General features: G+C 52.7%; 2 protein-coding genes across 4 annotated transcripts in view; both read right to left on the bottom strand.

The window, feature by feature from the left end:
- Positions 1-103: 103 nt before the first annotated feature.
- LOC138847433 (uncharacterized) lies at positions 104-5,678 on the bottom strand. Of its 2 annotated transcripts, none has more exons than XM_089323069.1 (2): positions 5,540-5,678; positions 104-384 (listed from the first exon to the last, which is right to left on the bottom strand). In XM_089323069.1, exon 2 carries the CDS (start codon positions 378-380, stop codon positions 246-248), a length of 135 nt encoding a protein of 44 aa, XP_089179195.1. In that variant the 5' UTR covers positions 381-384; positions 5,540-5,678; the 3' UTR covers positions 104-245. The 2 variants fall into 2 exon arrangements, with proteins under 2 accessions (XP_089179195.1, XP_069922256.1); XM_070066155.2 differs by lacking the exon at positions 5,540-5,678 and adding an exon at positions 998-1,136.
- Positions 3,852-20,122, bottom strand: part of VPS33A (VPS33A core subunit of CORVET and HOPS complexes) — a 31,201-nt gene continuing 14,930 nt past the window's right edge. The window contains exons 8-14 of one of the 2 annotated variants that reach the window (XR_515473.5): positions 15,474-15,600; positions 14,202-14,269; positions 13,433-13,570; positions 10,314-10,451; positions 6,911-7,079; positions 5,540-5,908; positions 3,852-4,116 (exon numbers count right to left, since the gene is read on the bottom strand). Coding sequence is in view for 1 of the 2 variants with exons in the window: in XM_002722732.6 (XP_002722778.1) it covers positions 5,727-5,908; positions 6,911-7,079; positions 10,314-10,451; positions 13,433-13,570; positions 14,202-14,269; positions 15,474-15,600 (822 nt within the window). In the remaining variant the exon portion in view is untranslated. Of the gene's footprint in view, positions 5,909-6,910; positions 7,080-10,313; positions 10,452-13,432; positions 13,571-14,201; positions 14,270-15,473; positions 15,601-20,122 lie in introns of both variants that reach the window. The other variant, XM_002722732.6, reaches the window with a different exon arrangement.

Here is a 20,122-nt window from a genome sequence, read left to right as displayed (position 1 = left end):
CGAGGGGCGGGACCTAGGGCAACGGCTGTAACGATCGCGCCCGCTGCCCAACAGCCGGAGGTTCCGTGTTGGGTGGGACGGGCGGCGGGCCTGGGGGCGCAGAGCCTAGTCGGGCGCGAGAAGCTGGCGGGCGGCCTGGGGCTTGGGCCGGGGCCACGTCTCGAGAGGCGGCCCGGGCCCGGACCCGAGGCGGACGGGTCCGGGGTCAGCTGCTCCGAGGCGGGGCGGGCGCGGCGGCGGCGCTGTCACTTCAGCACCAAGAAGTAGGTGGTCCAGCCGGCCAGCAGCAGCGCCCCGATGAGCACCGTGTAGCTGAGGAGCACGAAGGCCAGCAGCTCCCGCAGCAGCTGCAGCGCGTGGATGGCGGACGAGCCCGGCATCGCCCTGCGCGGGAGCCGGGAGAGCCCCTGGAGCACGGCGGCCCCAGCCCCAGCCCCAGCCCGAGTCCCAGCCCCGGCCGTTCCACGCGGGACGCACACGGCAGGAACCGCCGAGGCCCCGGCCTTGGTCCAGCAGCAGAGCGCTCAACCCAAAGGGCCGGCCTCCCCCAGAGCCCGCCCGGACCGCTCTCGGCATTCGCCCCCGGAATTCCTCCCACCCCAAAAGTTGTCCGCCTTCTTCGCTGATCTGGGTTCCGAGAAGCGTGGCGCGGTGGGAGCCTCCTCCCCGGCCCTCTCCTGCCACTCCTGCGTTTTTCGTGCTGCCAGAGGCGCTAACGGGCGGGTGCAGCGACGCCTTTCCTTGCCCTCGCTCGAGCTGCAGCCCCAGGTGTGGGAGGGATGGGAGCCCCGTGGGCCCTCCCTGCAGCCCCTCTGCTTCCCCGGCCGGCCGGCACCTGCTTGGTCCTGGGCTCACCTTCCCCTGGGCCCTGGCGCACCTGTCCTGGCACTTCTTAGCCCAGCTCGGGCGGAAGCAGGGGGGATGCACCACCAGCCTGCTCTTGGCTGTTCCACTGCTGTGGGCCCTGGCCTCCCCTCGGCACGCCCATCCCACTCACTTGGCCAAGTTTCCGAGTCCTGCCCCGCGCGGCTCGCCTTCCTCCGGTGAGAGCAGCAGCACGGTCAGGCAGCAGCGCACACTCAAGGACTAGGTGTGGTCCGGCGGCAATTACACCCCAGAGAGGTTCCCAGCTCGCAGAGCTGCGCAGGCGAGCTCAGCCGGGCGGGGCACTGGCGACCCCGCCCTCCATGTGGCCGCCTGGGCTGAGCGAGCGGGCGCAGACGGTACTTCCAGCCCCTTCTTGCTGTTCCAATCACTGAGGGCGGGCTAGAGGCCAACAGTTCCATTTCTAACAAACTCCCAAGGGGAGCAGCCCAGCCACTCGGTCTGGGAGCCAGAGCCACAGCAGGTGCACTCGGGACCACCCCACTAAGGTCGAAGTCCTGTCTTCAACGGGCCAGGGCAAGCGTGCGGGTGAGAGCTCGGCTCAGGGGGCGAGAGCTAATTTACAGAACCTGCAGCTTACAGGCACCTTCTTGGCCTGCCCACTTCCAAGTCCAACCCCGCCACATGGGAGGCAACGGGACACAGCTGGGGTTTCAGCAAGCAAACAGTTTCCCAGGTTAACAAAGGAAAGCGCGAACTTTGTGCTGCTCCCTGACTACCTGCTTGTTGTACTAGTTTTCCTGAGAGGCTGTTTTTTGACCTTTGAGAAACGCAGGCAGTGTGGCCATCAGGCCTTTTATAAACATCATCATCCAAGAAGCAAATGGCTCCCTAATCCAATCAGGATCTCCCATTATCGAATCATTGCCTCGGCAGACGCAGGGCTAACAGGAGCAGGACATCATCAAGCTGCTCCCCAGGGGACGGGGCGTCGGAAGGGCTCGCAGGCCAGGCCGGCTGCGGCGTGCACCCTGACCCCAGCCCACGGTGCAGCTGGCTGTGGCTGTGCAGAGCCGGCCCAGCTCGGCTCCTCCTCGGCATCAGGCCTTCCCGAGGCGGCCCCCACTCACCTCCCAATCTGGGGTATCTGACAGCAGTGGAGTAACAAGCCTAGGAAGATTACATCCCTTGAAGTTCAAGAAATCCTGCATTACTGCCTTTCCCTTCCACTGTTTGATGAAAAGGCATCCAGCCATCCACAGCTGTGCGTCATCAGTAAACCACACGGCTGAACACATCACACTTGAGGAGTCATTCAGCTGACAGGGGACAGTCTAAGGGATATCTGCGATTCGATGCCTTGCTGTCTTTATGATGGCCCCCTTCCTGTCTGCTTCAGACACCTCATTCATTTTGGTATTCTTAAATCTGGGGGCTGTCATTGCGGAGTAGCAGATAAAGCCGCTGCCTGCAATGCTGGCATCCCATATGGACACCAGTTCGAGACACAGCTGCTCCATTTCTGATCCAGTTCCCTTTACTATGCCTGGGAAAGCAGTGGAAGATGGCCCAAGTCACTGTGGGAGACTCGGATGAAGCTCCCAGCTCCTGGCTTCGGCCTGGCATAGCCCTAGCATTTGCAGCCATTTGGAGAATGAACCAGCAGATGAAAGATCTCTGTCTCTCCCTCTCTCTCTGTAACTCTGCCTTTCAAATAAATCCTTAAAAAAAATTTCTTCTTGGGGCCGATGCTGTGGTACAGTGAGTAAAGCGGTTGCCTGTGACACTGGCATCCCTTATGGGCTCCAGTTCGAGTCCTGGCTCTTCTACTTCTGATCCAGCTCCCTGCTAATGCATCTGGGAAAGCAGCGGAAGGCAGCCCAAGTGTTTTAGGTCCTTGCAACCTACACGGGAGACTCAGTGGACTTCTGGGCTCTGGCTTTGACCTGGCTCAACCCTTAGCCATTGAGGCTATTTGGACGTGGAAGACCTCTTTCTCCAATTCTCTCTCTCTCTGCCTCTCCTGCCCCCCCTCCCCCGCTCTGTAACTACTTTTTTTTTTTTTTACAGGCAGAGTGGACAGTAAGAGAGAGACAGAGAGGTCTTCCTTTGCCGTTGGTTCACCCTCCAATGGCCGCCATGGCTGGTGTGCTGCGGCCGGCGCTTCGCACTGATCCGAAGGCAGGAGCCAGGTACTTATCCTGGTCTCCCATGGGGTGCAGGGCCCAAGCACTTGGGCCATCCTCCACTGCACTCCCTGGCCACAGCAGAGAGCTGGCCTGGAAGAGGGGCAACCGAGACAGAATCCGGTGCCCCGACCGGGACTAGAACCTGGTGTGCTGGCACCGCAAGGCAGAGGATTAGCCTAGTGAGCCGCAGCGCCAGCCCCCAAGATCTTTACAGTTCTGAGAACTAAGTGTCCTTTTTTTTTTTTTAATATTTATTTATTTATTTTGAGAGAGAGAGAGAGAGAGAGAGAGAGTCTTCCATCTACTGGTTCACTCCCCAAATGGCCACAACAGCCAGCAAACAGGAATGGGCCAGGCTGAAGCCAGAAGCTTATTCTGGGTCTCTCACACGGGTGGCAGGGGCCCAGGCACTTGGGCCGTCTTCTATGGCTTTTTCCAGGAACATGAGCAGAGAGTGGATCAGAAGTGGAGCAGCCAGGACATGAACTGGCACCCATATGGGATGCCAGTGTCACAGGCAGTGGCTTAATCCATATGCCACAATGTCCTATTTTTAACATTCCCTCTTTGAATTATTACTCTCTTGCTCCACAATTAAACCACAGTTACAATACTTATTTTGTGTTGGCTAAAACTCAAAATGTATAGTAAGACACAAGACAATGTCTATGTGGATTTCTCTGTTAGGAGCATTGCTGGTGTAGCAGAACTCTGCGTACCGCGCCAGACGAGAGCCCAGACAACCCACCCTCCCTAGGATACAGGTCCCATCCACACACCCTTGCTCACAGAGACAAAGACGACTTCAAGCAGTAAGTGAACCTACACACAGGCGTCTAATAGTTAACTTTCCACTCTGTATTTACATACAGATGAAGCAACTGCCTCATTCCTTCTGTGCCGCGTGCACTTTGGAGCTGACTGAGCGAACACGCGGAGCCCCCAGTGAGCGGGGACACACGAGGCTGCAGCTGGCATCTGTTCACAGGACAGAGGGAGGCCTGAGCAGACTTGCGCTGAATCCCACGAGCCAAACACACCGAGGGACAAGGCGGGCTTTATCCTCTAAAGCAGCTGAGGCTGGAAGCATAGACGAATCTCCCTGGGAGAGCAAGTATTGGAAATAGGCTTTCCTAAAGAATGGTTTTCCATTTTAGAAACAGTTTGGCATGTCCAAATACTAAATGTCAAAGCCAAATTAATTTCATGAGAAGCTCATATTTTAAATATTACCTCCACCACACTTCATTCTTATAATAAAGTGATTAAAAACAAAAAACAAAAACAACATGGGGCGAGCTTTGAGATGAAGTTAAGCCACCCCTTTGGTCACCCCGCATCTCATGTCAGAGTGCCTGGGACTGAGTGCCATCCCCACTTGGGATCCAGGTTCCTGCTAAGGCACCTGGGAGACAGCAGATGGTGACGGCCCAAGTACTTGCAGTCCTGCCACCCCTGTGGGAGACCCAAATGGTCTAGTTTCAGCCTGGCCCAGCCCTTGCTCTTGCAGGCATTTGGGGAGCGAACCAGCAGATGGAAGATCTTTCTCTAATGTTCCTTCTCTCTGTCACTGTGCATTTCAAACCAATAAATAAAGCTTAAGAAACACAGAACTTCTGTCCTACTCATCAGATGCAGTGTAGTGCACTCATCAGAACTCCACCCATGCAAAGGCAGGGGAAATCACGTGGTTCTGATGAGGGGCATAATGTGCAAAGGCCCACCTGGTTCTGGGGACGTGGGCAGGGGCCATCAGCGTGGCCCCCTTCTCCGTGCTCTTCACTCCTCCAGTCCCTGCTGTGGAGCAGGAGGGAGGTAGGGACACACAATGGATTCCAACACTCCACCAACCCCACTCTCAACCACAGCCTAAGAGTCTCCTGCAGCAGGAGCAGGAGCTGCTGAACTCCAAGGTCACGGAGGGGACGCATAGCAGAAGCTGAGGTCACCAGACCAGGGACGGAAACACTGGGCTGGATGTTTACAAGCCAATGGATGTGGGGAGAAAGGCAGGAGGTGGTTACCAGGGAGACGGACCTGCCAGGCGCTGAAGCAGCAAGAGTCATCCCTGTTGAGGGAGGGACGAGCTGGACACTGGGCCCAGGATGGATGGACACAGAGAAGGACTGAAGGCTCAGCAGAGGCACCTGCCACGCCCAGTTCCGGAGGCAACATCGCGCCTCACTGGACGGTGGCATCGCAGAAAGCTGCTCCCTCAGCACCATGTTCTTGAGTTTAACCTCCGGACACGCAGCTTGCTTTCTCAGAAGGACACGACAGAGACTGGCGACACGGCATACAGTGTGCCGCCCGAGGGAACTCTGCCCAGTGCAGGAGGAGCTCTTGCCCGAACAGCGCTGTGTGCTGGGGTGGCCCTTCCACTCTGAATCTCACTTTCACCCGGGCCCCTGCGTGCAGCCTGCCTGCAGCCCAGGGGCCGTCTCTCGCTACCCCCCTCCCGTATTTCCAGCCACCTCTACTGAAGACCCTCAGCTGGGAAAATGCAAACTCAATTTCTCTTTTACCTTCTATTTCTTTTCCTTCCTATTCTTCTTTCTTCAAGAAATTAGGAATATAAAGAGAGAAGCAGGAAGGAATACGCAGTAGTATAACGGAGGAAGCTGGCCCCAAAGTAAGTGCTGTGTTCCTGTTTTCTTCCACGGGGTTTCATTTCCTCTCTGCAACTTCTTCAAAAAGGGTTTCCTGCACGCGCTAGAACGGTCTCTCCATCAGAGCCTCCAGCCAGCTGGTGCCGTTCATTAGCTTCGTGGTGGCGATGACGTACTCCGTCCCTCCATCCTCCAGCTGGGAGAGGAACCGCAGCGCCGCGATCTCAGCGAAGGTCACACCCCCGAGGAAGAACACCAGGGTGACTCGGTTTTCTCCTGGTTGACCTAAAATGTGAACATTTCAGAATTAGAAACTATTATTGGTGCTTCTCTTTCCACTTTTTATTTATTTTTAAAAGATTATTTATTTATTTGCAAGTCAGAGTTACAGAGAGAGAGGAGAGGGAGAGAGAAAAAGAGAGAGAGAGAGGTCTTCCATCCGATGGTTCACTCCCCAGTAGCTGCAACGGCCGGAGCTGTGCTGATCCTAAGCCAGGAGCCAGGAGCTTTCTCCGGGTCTCCCATGGAGGTGCTGGGGCCCAAGGACTTGGGCCATCCTCCACTGCTTTCCCAGGCCATACAGAGAGCTGGGTTGGAAGTGGAGCAGCTGGATCTCGAAGCAGCGCCCACATGGGATGTTGGCGCTTCAGGCCAGGGCGCTAACCTGCTGCACCACAGCGCCGGCCCTTCTTTCCACTTTTTAAAACATTTTATCACTAGGGCTGGTGCTGTGACATAGTGGGTAGAAGCCGCCATCCCATATGGGTGCCAGTTTGAGTCCTGGCTGCTGTGCTTCTGATCCTGGTCCCTGCTAACGCACCTGGGAAAGCAGTGGAAGATGGTCCTACTGCCTGGGTTTGTGCCACCCAAGGGGGAGACCTGGATGAAGCTCCTGGCAAACGGCTTTGGCCTGGCCCAGTGCTGCCCTTTGTGGTTATCTGAGGTGAGAACCAGTGGATGGAAGATCTCTCTCTCTCTCTGTCTCTCCCTCTCTGTGTAACTCTTTCAAAGTAAATAAATAAATCTTAAACAAAACCATTTTGTCCTCCACATGGATGAAAAGGCAGATGCGTCTTGGAAGACGCTGCGTTTGAACCTCACACACACCGATCTGCAGCTCCAGGCTTTTCCTAACTGCGGGTTCCTCCACGCAGAGGCGGGGGCTGCTGCTCCCGAGGGAGTGACGTGGTTCTCGCACTTAACGACCACGAGAGCGGTCCTGGTCCCAAGCACGTGACGCAGCAACTGCACGACACACCCACCACGCCACACCTGGCCGCCACTCACGTTTCTTCTGCAGCCCTGTGGGCAGGGGCTGCCGCTCCTCGAAGTGGGGCCCCGGGAGGATGCGGAGGACCTCCTCGATGCTGCGCCAGCCGGGCCGCGACAGCAGCTGGGCCAGCCGCACGCTGAGCGGCGCGTAACCACTGTACACGTAGGATATATCAGTAGGGTTCTGTTAAAGAAACAAACGGAAGCTCGGAGACTCGGAGACGTAGACTACGAACTGCGGCTGTTTGGGCAGTCCAGAATTATTTGATTTGTATTTGAAGGCAGAGATACAAAGCCTGTCCCCCTCTACACACACGTACACGCACACGCACACACACGCACACGCACCCTGTGCTTGCTCCGATTCGCTCCACTCCAGCTGCGCGGTTCTTGGCAGCCAGAGCTTCCCTTTCGACTCCGAAGCCGGGCAGTCAGCCCCAGGTTCCGCACAGGAGAACTTGCCATTCTGCTTGACAAGAAATTCCCTGGGGGTAACTGAGCGCACTCTCCCCAAGTAACATCATGCACGACCTTTGAACCCAGCACTGTACTTTTAGGGTACTTTGGGCTTTTCTCCTACAGAAGTGTTTGTAGGCCCTAAGACAGTGGACAGAGTGAAAGCGCAGGAACTGAAACACTGTATGGAATGGCAAAAGGCTGGACACAACCTCAACCTCTATCTGCTAAATCCTAAGCTATATCCTCAAAACTACTAAGTAGCCAGCAACTACAAAGAAATAAGGAGGAGAAGGGGGAGACCACAGGAAATCTTCAAGACCCCGTAAGCGGTGGGGAAGTTGAAGACAACCGGAGGCCGTCCAGCGGGGCTGGGTCTGTGAGCCCCTGGCAGATGTGGGCAGCAGGCGCATGCCGAGGCTGGGAGGCGGGCATCCTCCCCACCGCAGCATCCTGTCCCGTAGGTGTGAGCCGGTGCTTCTAACCACATCTTCAAGCTAGTCGCAATTTTCCACCCAGAATTCGCAGAAGGGGCTGAGCCCACCCAAGAGGAGCCAGGCTGTCTCCAAGAGACTCCCACTGTCTCCATGGCCCCAGGCCAATCAGCATACACAGTGAGAAACCCCGTCCACGGGGCACCTCCATAAACACCCAACGAAAAGACAGTAAAGCCTTTGAGACCCCGGCACTTCCCGAGACCCAGAGTCCTGCGCAGGCGTGCATCTGCTCTCCTCTCAGACGAGGTGCTTCACTGCCACTTTGCAAAACAAAAATAAAGTCTCTGCTTTTTCACAAAGCGTTTCCCAGCTTTTTAATTCTATACTAAGCTGAGGAAAAGAACCCACCAACTTGCTCCGGGAACCATTGTCCCCTCCGGGACAGTAACACAACCCAAACCAGCAAGAAGGGACTTCAAAAAGTTGGTGGAAAATGAAATCTGGGGCCAGCGCTGTGATATAGCAGGAAAAGCTGCTGCCTGCAGCACCAGCATCCCATACAGGCACTGGTTCAAGTCCGGCTGCTCCACCTCTGACCCTGCTCCCTGCTAATGTGCCTGGGAAATCCCGCAGCAGAAGATGGCCCAAGCACTCGAGCCCCTGCACCCAGAAGCAGCTCCTGGCTCCTGGCTTGGGCCTGACTCAGCCCTGGCCAGTGTGGTCATTAGGGGAGTGCACCAGCGAATGGAACTTGCTCTCTCTCTGCCTCTGCCTCTCTGTAACTCTGCCTCTTATAAATAAGTAGGAAACAGAAAGAAAAGGAAATTCAACAAGTTCATTTTGGGGCAGTAAAAAACTGAAACCCATGCAGTTTTTTCATATGTATTTTCCACGAATTTTACTTATTCAAGAGGAAGAGAGAGAGAGAAAGTGAGAGGGAGACAGACGTACTCTGAGAGCGCTCTCATCTACTGGCTCATTCCCCCAAATGCTCCCAGTGCTGGCTAGGACTGGCCAAAGCTCAAGTTGGGAACTCAACCCAGGTCTCCCACACAGGTGCCAGGACCCAACTATCTCAGCCATCACTGCTGCCTTGCAGGGTTGGCATTCGTAGGAGCTGGAGTCAAGACCCAGAGCCAGGTAGTAAACCCAGGACCAACAATGTGAGACACAGGTTTGTTGTTGTTTTTTTTTTTTTTTTAATTTTTTTTTTTCGACAGGTAAAGTGGACAGTGAGAGAGAGAGACAGAGAGAAAGGTCTTCCTTTGCCCTTGGTTCACCTTCCAATGGCTGCCACGGCCAGCGCGCTGCGGCCGGCGCACCGCGCTGATCCGATGGCAGGCAGGAGCCAGGTGCTTAACCTGGTCTCCCATGGGGTGCAGGGCCCAAGCACTTGGGCCATCCTCCACTGCACTCCCGGGCCACAGCAGAGAGCTGGCCTGGAAGCGGGGCAACCGGGACAGAATCCGGCGCCCCGACTGGGACTAGAACCCGGCGTGCCGGCACCGCAAGGCGGAGGATTAGCCTAGTGTGCCGCAGCGCCGGCCAAGACACAGGTTTTAACAGGCGTCTTAACTACTAGGCTACATGTCCAGCCTTCTGTGAAGTTCTTGAAGCTCCCTCATTTATTATGGACATAATGAAACAGAAAGTAAGGGTACTACCACTTTCAGGGAGAAAAAATTTAATTTTGCTATTGAAAGAGGCGACTGTCAAGTTATGAACCTTTATTTCCTTTATGACAAACCAAAAAGAAAGAAAAAGAAATCTAGAAACGTGCACCATTTGTGTAAAAATGTTTGTATATGTACACCACCTTTCTGGAAAGAGATTGAAAACTGGCTACAGTGGTTGGCTCCCAAAACCAGGGTTCACTGTGGCAGGAAACGGACTTTTCAAAAGCTGCCTGCCTCGCCTTACTCAAGCTACCTTGCTTGACTGTGGACGGGAGCTGGACATCCACCATCTTCCCAGGCTCTGGGCCCAGCAGGCACCTGCAGGCTGTACTCGCCCCTTCCCAGGCTCTGGGCCCAGCAGGCACCTGCAGGCTGTACTCGCCCCTTCCCAGGCTCTGGGCCCAGCAGGCACCTGCAGGCTGTACTCGCCCCTTCCCAGGCTCTGGGCCCAGAAGGCACCTGCAGGCTATACTCGCCCCTTCCTAGGCTCTGGGCTTCCTCTCTGACCCTGCGGAGGCAGCGGGGTGCCCTGACCAGTGGCTCCTCATCCCTGGTTCTGCCTGCTGACTCTACACTGCTCCTCTCCAGTTCCAGCAGAGGCTCGGGAACACCTCCCTGCCCTTCGGGCCTGCGCTGGCGAGGGCTCTCCACTACACCGGCCGTAGTCCCACCCTGACCATGTCTACGTTCAGTTCTCCTCAAGACACCCACTCTGAGGACATTCTCCTGCCTGCTGGGATTCTGATGAACACAACACGTGAACGCACGCCTTTTGCAAAACGTCAGGAAGTTCTTTGTAGAAAATAAGGCAGATGTCACAGGGAGTCAGATAACAGAGAGCTGCCTTACTTGCTCATTGACGTCATCCATCCAGAGGCGCAGCGTCTTCCGGATGGTCGGGTAGTTGTTCCTGCCTCCCGTCTGCGGTCTCAGCAGGCCGGCCTTTTCCAGGTTGTGCAAGGTCAGGATGTGCTCGTAGCCGTAAGTCTACAAAACATTCCGTTTGGCCTTGATGTCAGATCAGGAAAAGCATTTCTGCAATTTTTGTTTGTTTTTAATTTTTTTTATTTATTTGAAAGTCAGAGTTACAGAGAAAAGAAGAGAGAGAGAGAATGAGATCTTCCATCCACTGGTTCATTCCCTACAATGGCCAGAGCTGTGCCAGTTTGAAGCCTCAGGAGCCAGGAGTTTCTTCTGGGTCTCCCACATGGGTGCAGGGGCTCAGGCACTTGGGCCACCTCCTACTGCTTTCCCAGGCCATTAGCAGGGAGCTGGATCGGAAATGGAGGAGCTGGGACTCGAAAGCCAGCGTTTGTATGTGATGCCAGCATCACGGGTGGTGGCTTTACCTGCTATGCCACAGCGCCAGCCCTGCACAAAGGGCACCTCTGACAAATCCGTTTGTATTCCAAAAATAACTAGTAACTACTGAAGTCCAGCCATAACCGCCAGTGCACACAGCAGACAGGGCAAAGGATGAAACTTGTCCTAACATGCTTGCCCATTACTGTGAACACAGCTCACGGCTGCAGAGTGATTTAACACTTTCAAAGTATTAAAATAGCATCAAGTAAATTACAGCATATTTATACACGGGGTATAATTAGTTCAAAAATAAATAAGGCAGACCTACACTTCCTGATAGGAAAGACTTCTAGATATAGTCTTTTTTTTTTTTTTTTGACAGGCAGAGTGGACAGTGAGGGAGAGTAGGGAGAGAAAGGTCTTCCTTTGCCGTTGGTTCACCCTCCAATGGACACTGCAGCTGGCGCACCGCACTGATCCGATGGCAGGAGCCAGGTGCTTCTCCTGGTCTCCCATGGGGTGCAGGGCCCAAGCACTTGGGCCATCCTCCACTGCACTCCCGGGCCACAGCAGAGAGCTGGCCTGAAAGAGGGGCAACCGGGACAGAATCCGGCGCCCCGACCGGGACTAGAACCCGGTGTGCCAGCGCCGCTAGGCAGAGCATTAGCCTAGTGAGCCGCGGCGCCAGCCCTAGATATAGTCTTAAGAACAAAAAAGAGGTAATATCATGTATAGTTGGATTTTGTATCTGTTAAAAAACGTAACAGCAGCCACCACTTTCTACAAGGGACAGGCGCTTGGCGCAGCGGTTAAGATGCGCTTGGGACAGCCTCATCCCACATGGGACTACTAGCGTTCAAGTTCCAGTTCCCTGCTGATGCATACCCAGATGGCGGCTCCAACACCTGGGCCCCTGCCACACAGGCTGGAGGCCCAGGTGCAGTTTCTGCCTCCTGGACCTAGCTCGGCCCAGCCCCGGCTGCTGCAGTCATTTGAGGAAGCAAACCAGCTGCTGGAAGAGCTCTTTCCAAATGTCAGAATGTCTGTTACTTTCTCTCTTTCAAAAGAAAATAAACAGGCCAGCGCCGCGGCCCACTTGGCTAATCCTCCACCTGTGGCGCCGGTACACCAGGTTCTAGTCCCAGTTGCCCCTCTTCCAGCCCAGCTCTCTGCTGTGGCCAGGGAGTGCAGTGGAGGATGGCCCAAGTGCTTGGGTCCTGCACCCCATGGGAGACCAGGAGAAGTACCTGGCTCCTGGCTTCGGATCAGTGCGGTGCGCTGGCCGCGGCGGCCATTGGAGGGTGAACCAACGGCAAAAGGAAGACCTCTCTCTCTGTCTCTCTCTCTCTCATTGTCCACTCTGCCTGTCAAAAAATAAAATAAAATAAACAAAGAACGTGAAGAAAAGAATACTGTCTAGGAGCGGGGCACTGCTCTGATCGAGCGCTTCACTCAGTTCACTCTGCCATCTGCGCCACGACCCCACGAGTGGGCAGCACTGTCAGGTCCCTTTCACGCACGCCACCCAGCTCACAGCTCATGAAGAGCAGAGCTGGGCCTGGACTCAGCCAGTCCCACTTGGGTGTCTGTGTGTGTACTTTCTTTGTGTCTAGATGCAAACAAGGGAGTCTGGAAGTGGCTGACGCTGGTGACGCCTGGGGAACGAGACGGGGTGTCGCAGAGTACAGAGATGGTCCCATTTTGCTCCAGGTGCTTCTGCATTGTTTGACGCACCTTATGTAAACTTGGAAAACGGTAAAAATAAAAACAAATTTTTAATTTTAATAATAATGTACTCAGGGAAGGCACTGTGGTGAAGCAGGTAGTCACCACCTGCAGTGCCGGCACCCCACCTGGTGCCAGTTCGCGCCCCAGCTGTGCTACTTCCTAGCCAGCAACAGAGAATGGCCCAAGTGCTTGGCCTGCACCCATGTAGGAGACTTGGAAGAAGCTCCTGGCTCCTCGCTTCGAATTGGCCCAGCTCCGGCTATTGGGGCCTTTTGGGGAGTGAACCAGTAGATGCAGGACCTCTCCCCCCACAGCCTCTGCTCTCTGTATATCTGTCTTTCAAATAAATACATAAATCTTTAAAAAAAATAACGCGCTTAAACACTGTCTCTGATAGCTTCAAACAGAAGAGACATTTTGTAAATAATGGTGGGCTTTCCCCATTATGAAGTAAAACAGACTTAGTATAAGTCAGCCTGCTACGGAACTGTTACAAAAATTTGTAAACAGCTCCCTTTCTCCAGCTTAGGACCACGCTGTCAAGAGCACAGCACTAGACCCAAGTTGCCTGAGTCTTTTATTTATGAGTTGGGTGACTGTGGATGACTTCACAAGTCTGTGCCTCAGTTTTTTCATCCATAAAATGGGGACAGTGACAGTATCTAACTTGTAGGGATGTCGTGAGGATAAACAAATGTACACGTGCAAACCTCTTCCAAAAGACCTGACATGCAGTAAATGCTCAGTAAAGGTTTGCCACTTTACTGACATGCAGAACAAGAACAGACGTCAGAACAGTTACTCTAGTATGACAAGAATTAAAGGCGGTGGTAACAATGCAACATTAGAGCCGTTTTGTGAAGTATTTTTATTTTTAAGCACCTTTATTTTTTAAAAAGTGCTTTCCTCTTGGCAAGTTAATAATTTACACTGACCTGGAGAATTTCTCGTTTGTAATAATCCAGAACTTTCTGTTTGAGTCCACTATTGCACACGGACTGCAGGCAAACCAGCCTTAACACCTTGACCAACGGGTGCTTCTGGGCAATGCAGTCCTCGATGTAGCTGTTGGCCTGAAGCAGAGATGCACATGAGCTCAGCATCTGCTCTGTGATTTGAGAACTCCAGGCTTATTAATTTCCAAAGTCAAAGCCGGGGACGTGCAGGAGAATGGCTCGGTATTGTCTCCTCCTTCCCTACCCCCTGCCACGCATGCCAGCGGTCACCCAGGAGCCAGGGCAGTCACGCCACTGGTCAGCCCCAAGGCAGTCTCTGAGGACAACCTCCGGAGAGGCTGCCCAGGGCCAAGTCTACCTCAGGAAGGCCAGGAATTTATTCAGCACTAAGCAACAGGAAGATTTTTAGAAGCTGGGAATTTTCATAAATGAATAGTGAAAAATTTATTAACAGAGCTGGATATTTAAAGGAATTGTGAGACAAAAAGCAAATATCTCAATTTCTCCATTATTCCCTTTATGAGCTTTGACTTTAGGGGCTGAGTCTCATCTCCACGCAGTGCAGAAGGTGTCATGCAAAGAAATGTGAAATATCCGTTCCTTGACAAAATCTGCATTTTTACATTTTGCATTTGCTCCGAAAAATATTTATGCAAGGCATGAGAATCACAGCAGTCCTTTTCCGACTGCGATTTTATGTTTCATACGCTTTCAACTATTTGTTAGAACAGCTTTATTGTCTACATACCTTATCAGTATCTATTCCAGACATAAACTCCTGTTCCACTGTTAATTTATCAAAGAAGTCTTCAGAAGCTAAAATATAACAAGCAAATTTTCAATTTAGAAATTAAATAAATGTAATCTGAGTCAGGTGCTTTCACACACACATACACACACACAAAAAGTATGGTTAAGAAATAAGACGTGTAAAAATGAAAGTGATGCCGGCGCCGTAGCTCAACAGGCTAATCCTCCGCCTAGTGGCGCCGGCACACCGGGTTCTAGTCCCGGTCGGGGCACCAGATTCTGTCCCGGTTGCCCCTCTTCCAGGCCAGCTCTCTGCTGTGGCCCGGGAGTGTAGTGGAGGATGGCCCAAGTGCTTGGGCCCTGCACCCCATGGGAGGCCAGGAGAAGCACCTGGCTCCTGCCATCAGATCAGCGTGGTGCGCCGGCCGCAGCGGCGGCCATTGGAGGGTGAACCAACGGCAAAGGAAGACCTTTCTCTCTGTCTCTCTCTCTCTCATTGTCCACTCTGCCTGTCGAAAAAGAAAAGAAAGCGAGCGAAGGCCAGACCATTTCCCGAAGAGAATCTTCTAAGAAGCATGGAAAACCCCAGAATGTTGAACTCCTAACTTTCGTTAGATGCAGCTGACAACCGGCACCCTGAGGATTTAAATACAGACCTCAGCATTTTGCAGAATGAGCCTTGTTCAGCAAAAGTGCTTGTAACTTTCATCATCAGACCCAATCTAGGTTCAATTGTTTTCCATTTCTATTAATGTTAAAACTGGGGGGAGGGGGGCTGATTTTCCAACACTATGTTTTATTTAAGAATTGAAGCACACTTCATAAAACAGGACAATGAACAGTCTCCCACGCAGCTTTGCCAGCCCTATGTTTAAATGAACAAATGCTCGTGTTCAGCTTAATACACCTCTCTGGATTTCTTTCAAAATACTCAACATACGCTCTTGTACTAAGAAAGTTTTCAAGAGAGAAAAACCCAACCACACTGCTATAATTAACACTTTACAACCAGAAAAAAGTTAGACCAAAAATTAACTAATTTCATCTTACTCTGGGCAAACTCTTGGACAAATTTTTTATCTGTATCCCAAGTATTTTGTCATATGGTTACTAATGAAAAAACTGAGTTGAAAACAAATGGAACGTTCTTAACTATGGACACGCGCACAGCTCCCTCATGTTGCAAATCTATGAGATAGTAACACAGGGCTGACTCTGCCAGGTGGGCTCCTGGCACTGCCAGCCGAGGCCCCGGCCCCGGGGTACTCACTGGTGACGTCTTTGATCAGCTCCGCAATCGAGGTGTGGTTTGCCAGGGAGCCTCTTGCCGCCTGCATGTGTGGCAGCTGGGAGACGAACTGCTTGATCTCCCCCACGGTCTTGGCGTTGTGTCGCTCCTGGAACGGGCGGGCAGGCCGTGCCATCAAGCAGGGAAGAGATTCCACTTGGAGCTTTAATTTCTTTTTCTTTTAAGATTTATTTACTTATTTGAAAGAGTTACAGACACAGAGGGACAGACAGAGAGGGAGAGATCTTCCAGCCTCTGGTTTGCTACCAAACAACACCAATAGCTGGGGCTGGGCCACGCTCTCTCTCTCTCTCCTCTTTTTCTCTCTCTCTCCTCTCTTTCTCTCTCTCCTCTCTCTCTCTTTCTCTCTCTCTCTCTTTCTCTCTCTCTCTCCTCTCTCTCTCTCTGCCTCTCCTCTCTATGTGTAACTCTGACTCTCAAGTAAAAAATAAATACCTATTTATATAAAAAAAAAAAACGGCCGTTTTTTGCTTGTCATTATTCTCTAAGCAATAAGTAGCATTTACACTGTATGAGGGGTCTTTGAAAAGTTCATGGGAAAATCATACCACATTGTGGTTCTTTTTCTCCAGGAACGTAGGGACGTATCCTTATATTTTGTATTGTAAGTAACCTAGAGATGATTTAAAGTATACAGGGAGGGAGAGGCATCGGTCTAGCAATTAAGTGACTGCGCTGGCGTCTCCGCTCCACACCAGGTCCCGGCTCGCTGCTAACGCACACCCTGGTGGCTCAGGTAGTGGGGTCCTTGCCACTCACATGGGAGATCTGGACTGAGTTCCAGACGCCTGATTTCAGCCTGGCCCAGACCTGGCTCTTGGTGTATTTGGGGAGTGAATCGTGGATTTTCAATAAATTAAGTTGGAATTTTAAGGTATGTAAGAGATGCACACAAGCTGCATGCATGCGCTGCCCCATTTATCTGAGGGAATCGAGCATCCCCAGATCCTGGTACCCGCAGGGTCCCGGAAGCCACCGCCCACCGCCCACCGCCCACCGCCCACGGACACCGCGGGGCGGCCACAGCAGGGACAGACGGGCTCCTGGTGCCTGTCTCCCACGTGAGCACTTCACACGACAAGCGCCTTTGCTCCGTGCTGCCCACCCACTGTGTCAGTATCTAGTGAGTGTCAGTGGAGGCTAGCACTAACTAAATCACATAAATTCTGAGTAAGAAACTAAGATGGAGAAGTCACATTGTGTGCAGAGGGGAGTAAACAGGACAATTCCTGTGTGACAGAAAAGAGCCTTTCTGCTCTCAGTCTTGATTTCAGCCCACGAGCAAAGTGATAAGAAGATCTGTAGGGTAAAATTTAATAATTTAATCAAAGGTAACTTTAGTAATACAGAAATCAGGGGCTGGCATTATGGTGTAGTGGGGTAAGCCACTGCCTGCCAACAGCAGCACCCCATACTGACACTAGTTTGAGTCCCGACTCCTTCACTTCCAATCCAACTTCCTGCTAATGGCCTAGAAAGCAGCAGCAGCAGACGGCCTAAGTGCTTGGCCCCTGCACCCACATGGGAGCTCTGGATGAAGCTCCTGGCTTCCGCCTGGCCCAGCCCTGGCCATTGGGGCCATTTGGAGAGTGAACCAGCAGATAGAAGATCTCTCTGTGTGTATATATCTCTCTCTCTCTGTAACTTTGCCTTTCTAATAAACAAAATAAGTCTTAAAAAAGGAGGGGGGCTCTGATGCTGTGGTGTAGCAGGTAAAGCCACTGCCTGCGATGCCGGCATCCCATACAGGCACCAGTTCAGGTCCCGGCTGCTCCACTTCTGATCCAGCTCTCTGCTATGGTCTGGGAAAGCAGAAGATGGCTCAAGTCCTTGGGCCCCTGCACCTGCGTGGGAGACCCAGAAGCTCATGGCTCCTGGCTTTAGATTAGTACAGCTCCAGCCACTGTGGCCATCTGGGGAGACAACCAGCAGATGGAAGGCCTCTCTCTCTCTCTCTTTCTGCCTCTACCTCTCTGTAACTCCACCTTTCAAATAAAATAAAAAATTTTTTTTTTTTTTTGATAGGCAGAGTGGACAGTGAGAGAGCGAGATAGAGAGAAAGGTCTTCCTTTGCCGTTGGTTCACCCTCCAATGGCTGCCGCGGCCAGCACGCTGCGGCCGGCGCACCGCGCTGATCCGATGGCAGGAGCCAGGAGCCAGGTGCTTTTCCTGGTCTCCCATGGGGTGCAGGGACCAAGCACTTGGGCCATCCTCCACTGCACTCCCGGGCCACAGCAGAGAGCTGGCCTGGAAGAGGGGCAACCGGGACAGAATCCGGTGCCCCGACCGGGACTAGAACCCGGTGTGCCAGAGCCGCAAGGCGGAGGATTAGCCTAGTGAGCCGTGGCGCTGGCCAAATAAAGTAAATCTTAAAAAAATAAAATAAAGGGAGGGAGATGTCAGTGCTGTAGTGTAGTAGGTTAAGCCTTCTCCTGAGGCACTGGCATCCCATATGGGCGCTGGTTCCTGTCCTGGCTGCTCCTCTTGTGATCCAGCTCTCTGCTGTGGCCTGGGAAAGCAGTAGAAGATGGCCCAAGTGCTTGGGCTTCTGCACCCAAGTAAGAGACCGGAAGAAGCTCCTGGCTCCTGGCTTTGGATTGGTCCAGCTCCGGCATATGCAGCAATTTGGGGAGTAAACTAGTGGAGGGAAAACCTTTCTCTCTGTTCTTCGTCTCTCTCTCAAATAAAATAAATAAAAATCTTTTAAAAAAAAAAAAAGACAGAGGCCGGTGCTGCAGCTCACTAGGCTAATCCTCCGTCGGCGGCGCCGGCACTCCAGGTTCTGTCCCAGTTGCTCCTCTTCCAGTCCAGCTCTCTGCTGTGGCCCGGGAAGGCAGTGGAGGATGGCCCAAGTGCTTGGGCCCTGCACCCGCATGGGAGACCAGGAGAAGCACCTGGCTCCTGGCTTCAGATAGGCACAGCGCTGGCTGTAGCACGCCGGCTGTAGCAGCCATTTGGGGGGTGAACCAACAGAAGGAAGACCTTTCTCTCTGTCTGTTTCTCTCACTAACTCTGCCTGTCAAAAAAAAAAAAAAAAAAAGACAGAAAGCAATCATAACTATAATAACTCCTACTAAAGTAAAATCTGGGACCACATACACTCAGTCAAAAATCATTTTTCAAAAAACTCTCCCAGTTTACGCTTCCGGCCCAAATACCCAGTCATGTTGCTGAGTCCCCGTGTTTCAAAAGGGAGCTTAACACACCAAGAACTGAGCACAGGCAAGTGGAGGCAGGAAGGCGCTATCAAAGCCGCGACTTCAGAGCACTGGGCTGCGGGGATTTCATCCCATTATCACCTGCCAGTCTCGTGGGAAGGACTCGGAGTCCGCACCACGAATGCAAGTCCTACTACACAGGATCTGTTATTTATCGCACAGCTGGCTGCTTCTTTGGCAACGAAGGAAATAATTTAAAAGAAGATAAAGTATATATGATGAAAGCTTGTAAACTGCAAATATTTGTGTCCCCATGTCTCCCCAAAATGGAGGAAAAACTTCGCATAATACCTTTTATTATGGGTCTAGGAAAGACTTAAAGAGAGAGAAAATGAGGCGGGACTTAAGCTGGCAGCTAAGATGGGGGTAGTGTTGCGGTGCAGCAGGTCAAGCTGCTATTTGGATCCCATACTGGAGATCCAGTTTGAGTCTTGGTTTCCTTGTTTTCCACTAATGCATGTGGAAAACAACAGATGATGGGTCAAGTATGCAGGTGCCTACCACCTACATGGGAGCCTGGGACTGAACTTGGTCTTCTGGCTTTGACCACACCCACTCCTGGCTGTTGTGGGCATTTGGAGAGTGCTCCAGCATATTAAAGATCTCTCTCTCCCTTCCTGTCACTCCGCATTTCACATTAATAAACATTATAAGGGAGGGGAGCGGTGTTGTAGCCCAGTGGGCCAGGCTGCCACTGGGATGCCCCATCCCATACGGGAACACCTGGGCTCAGACCTGGCTACTCTGCTCTTCTTCAAGGTTTTAACTAATTTATTTCCCTGAAAGGCAGAGTAACAGAGAGAGAGGGGGAGAGAAAGAAAGTTTTCTTCCATCTGTTGGTTCACTTCCCAGATGGCTAAGCAGCCAGGTCTGGGCCAGGCTGAAGCCAGGACCCAGGAATTGCATTCTAATCTCCAACGTGGGTGACAGGGGCCCAAGTACTTGGGCCATCTTCTGCTGCTTTCCCAGGCCATTAGCAGGAAGCTGGATGGGAAGTGGAGCAGCCAGGATTTGAACAGCACTTGGGATGCCAGCGTCATAAACAGCAGCCTCCCTGCACCACAGTGCAGGCTCCTCACTCCATGCTTCTGATCCAGCTTGGTGCTCATGCCCCTGGGAGGCAGCAGGTGATGTCCCAAGTACTTGGGTTCCTGCCACCCGTGTGGGAAACCCGGATACAGCTACTGGCTCCTGACTTCAACCTGGTTGTTGTGGACATTTGGGAAGTGAATACGTGGATGAAAGATCTCTGTCACTCTACCTTTCAAATAAATCAATCTTTAAAAAAATGACTTCGGGTAAGACAGCTGCATCCCACATCAGAGTAGCTGGGCTCCATCCCCAGGTCTAGCTCTCGACTTCAGCTTCCTGTGAAAGCACTCGCTGGGAGGC

The sequence above is a fragment of the Oryctolagus cuniculus genome, chromosome 21 (genome assembly GCF_051225735.1).
Source record: "Oryctolagus cuniculus isolate XC-2025 breed Fujian yellow rabbit chromosome 21, ASM5122573v1, whole genome shotgun sequence".
NCBI classification, from domain to species: Eukaryota; Metazoa; Chordata; class Mammalia; order Lagomorpha; family Leporidae; genus Oryctolagus; species Oryctolagus cuniculus.
Note: the sequence above shows the minus strand (reverse complement) of the source record. Positions and strands in the feature narration are given on the sequence as shown.

Coding starts and splice junctions, on each gene's coding strand:
- LOC138847433 (XM_089323069.1), bottom strand. CDS start 380: ATGCCGGGCTCGTCCGCCATCCACGCGCTGCAGCTGCTGCGGGAGCTG.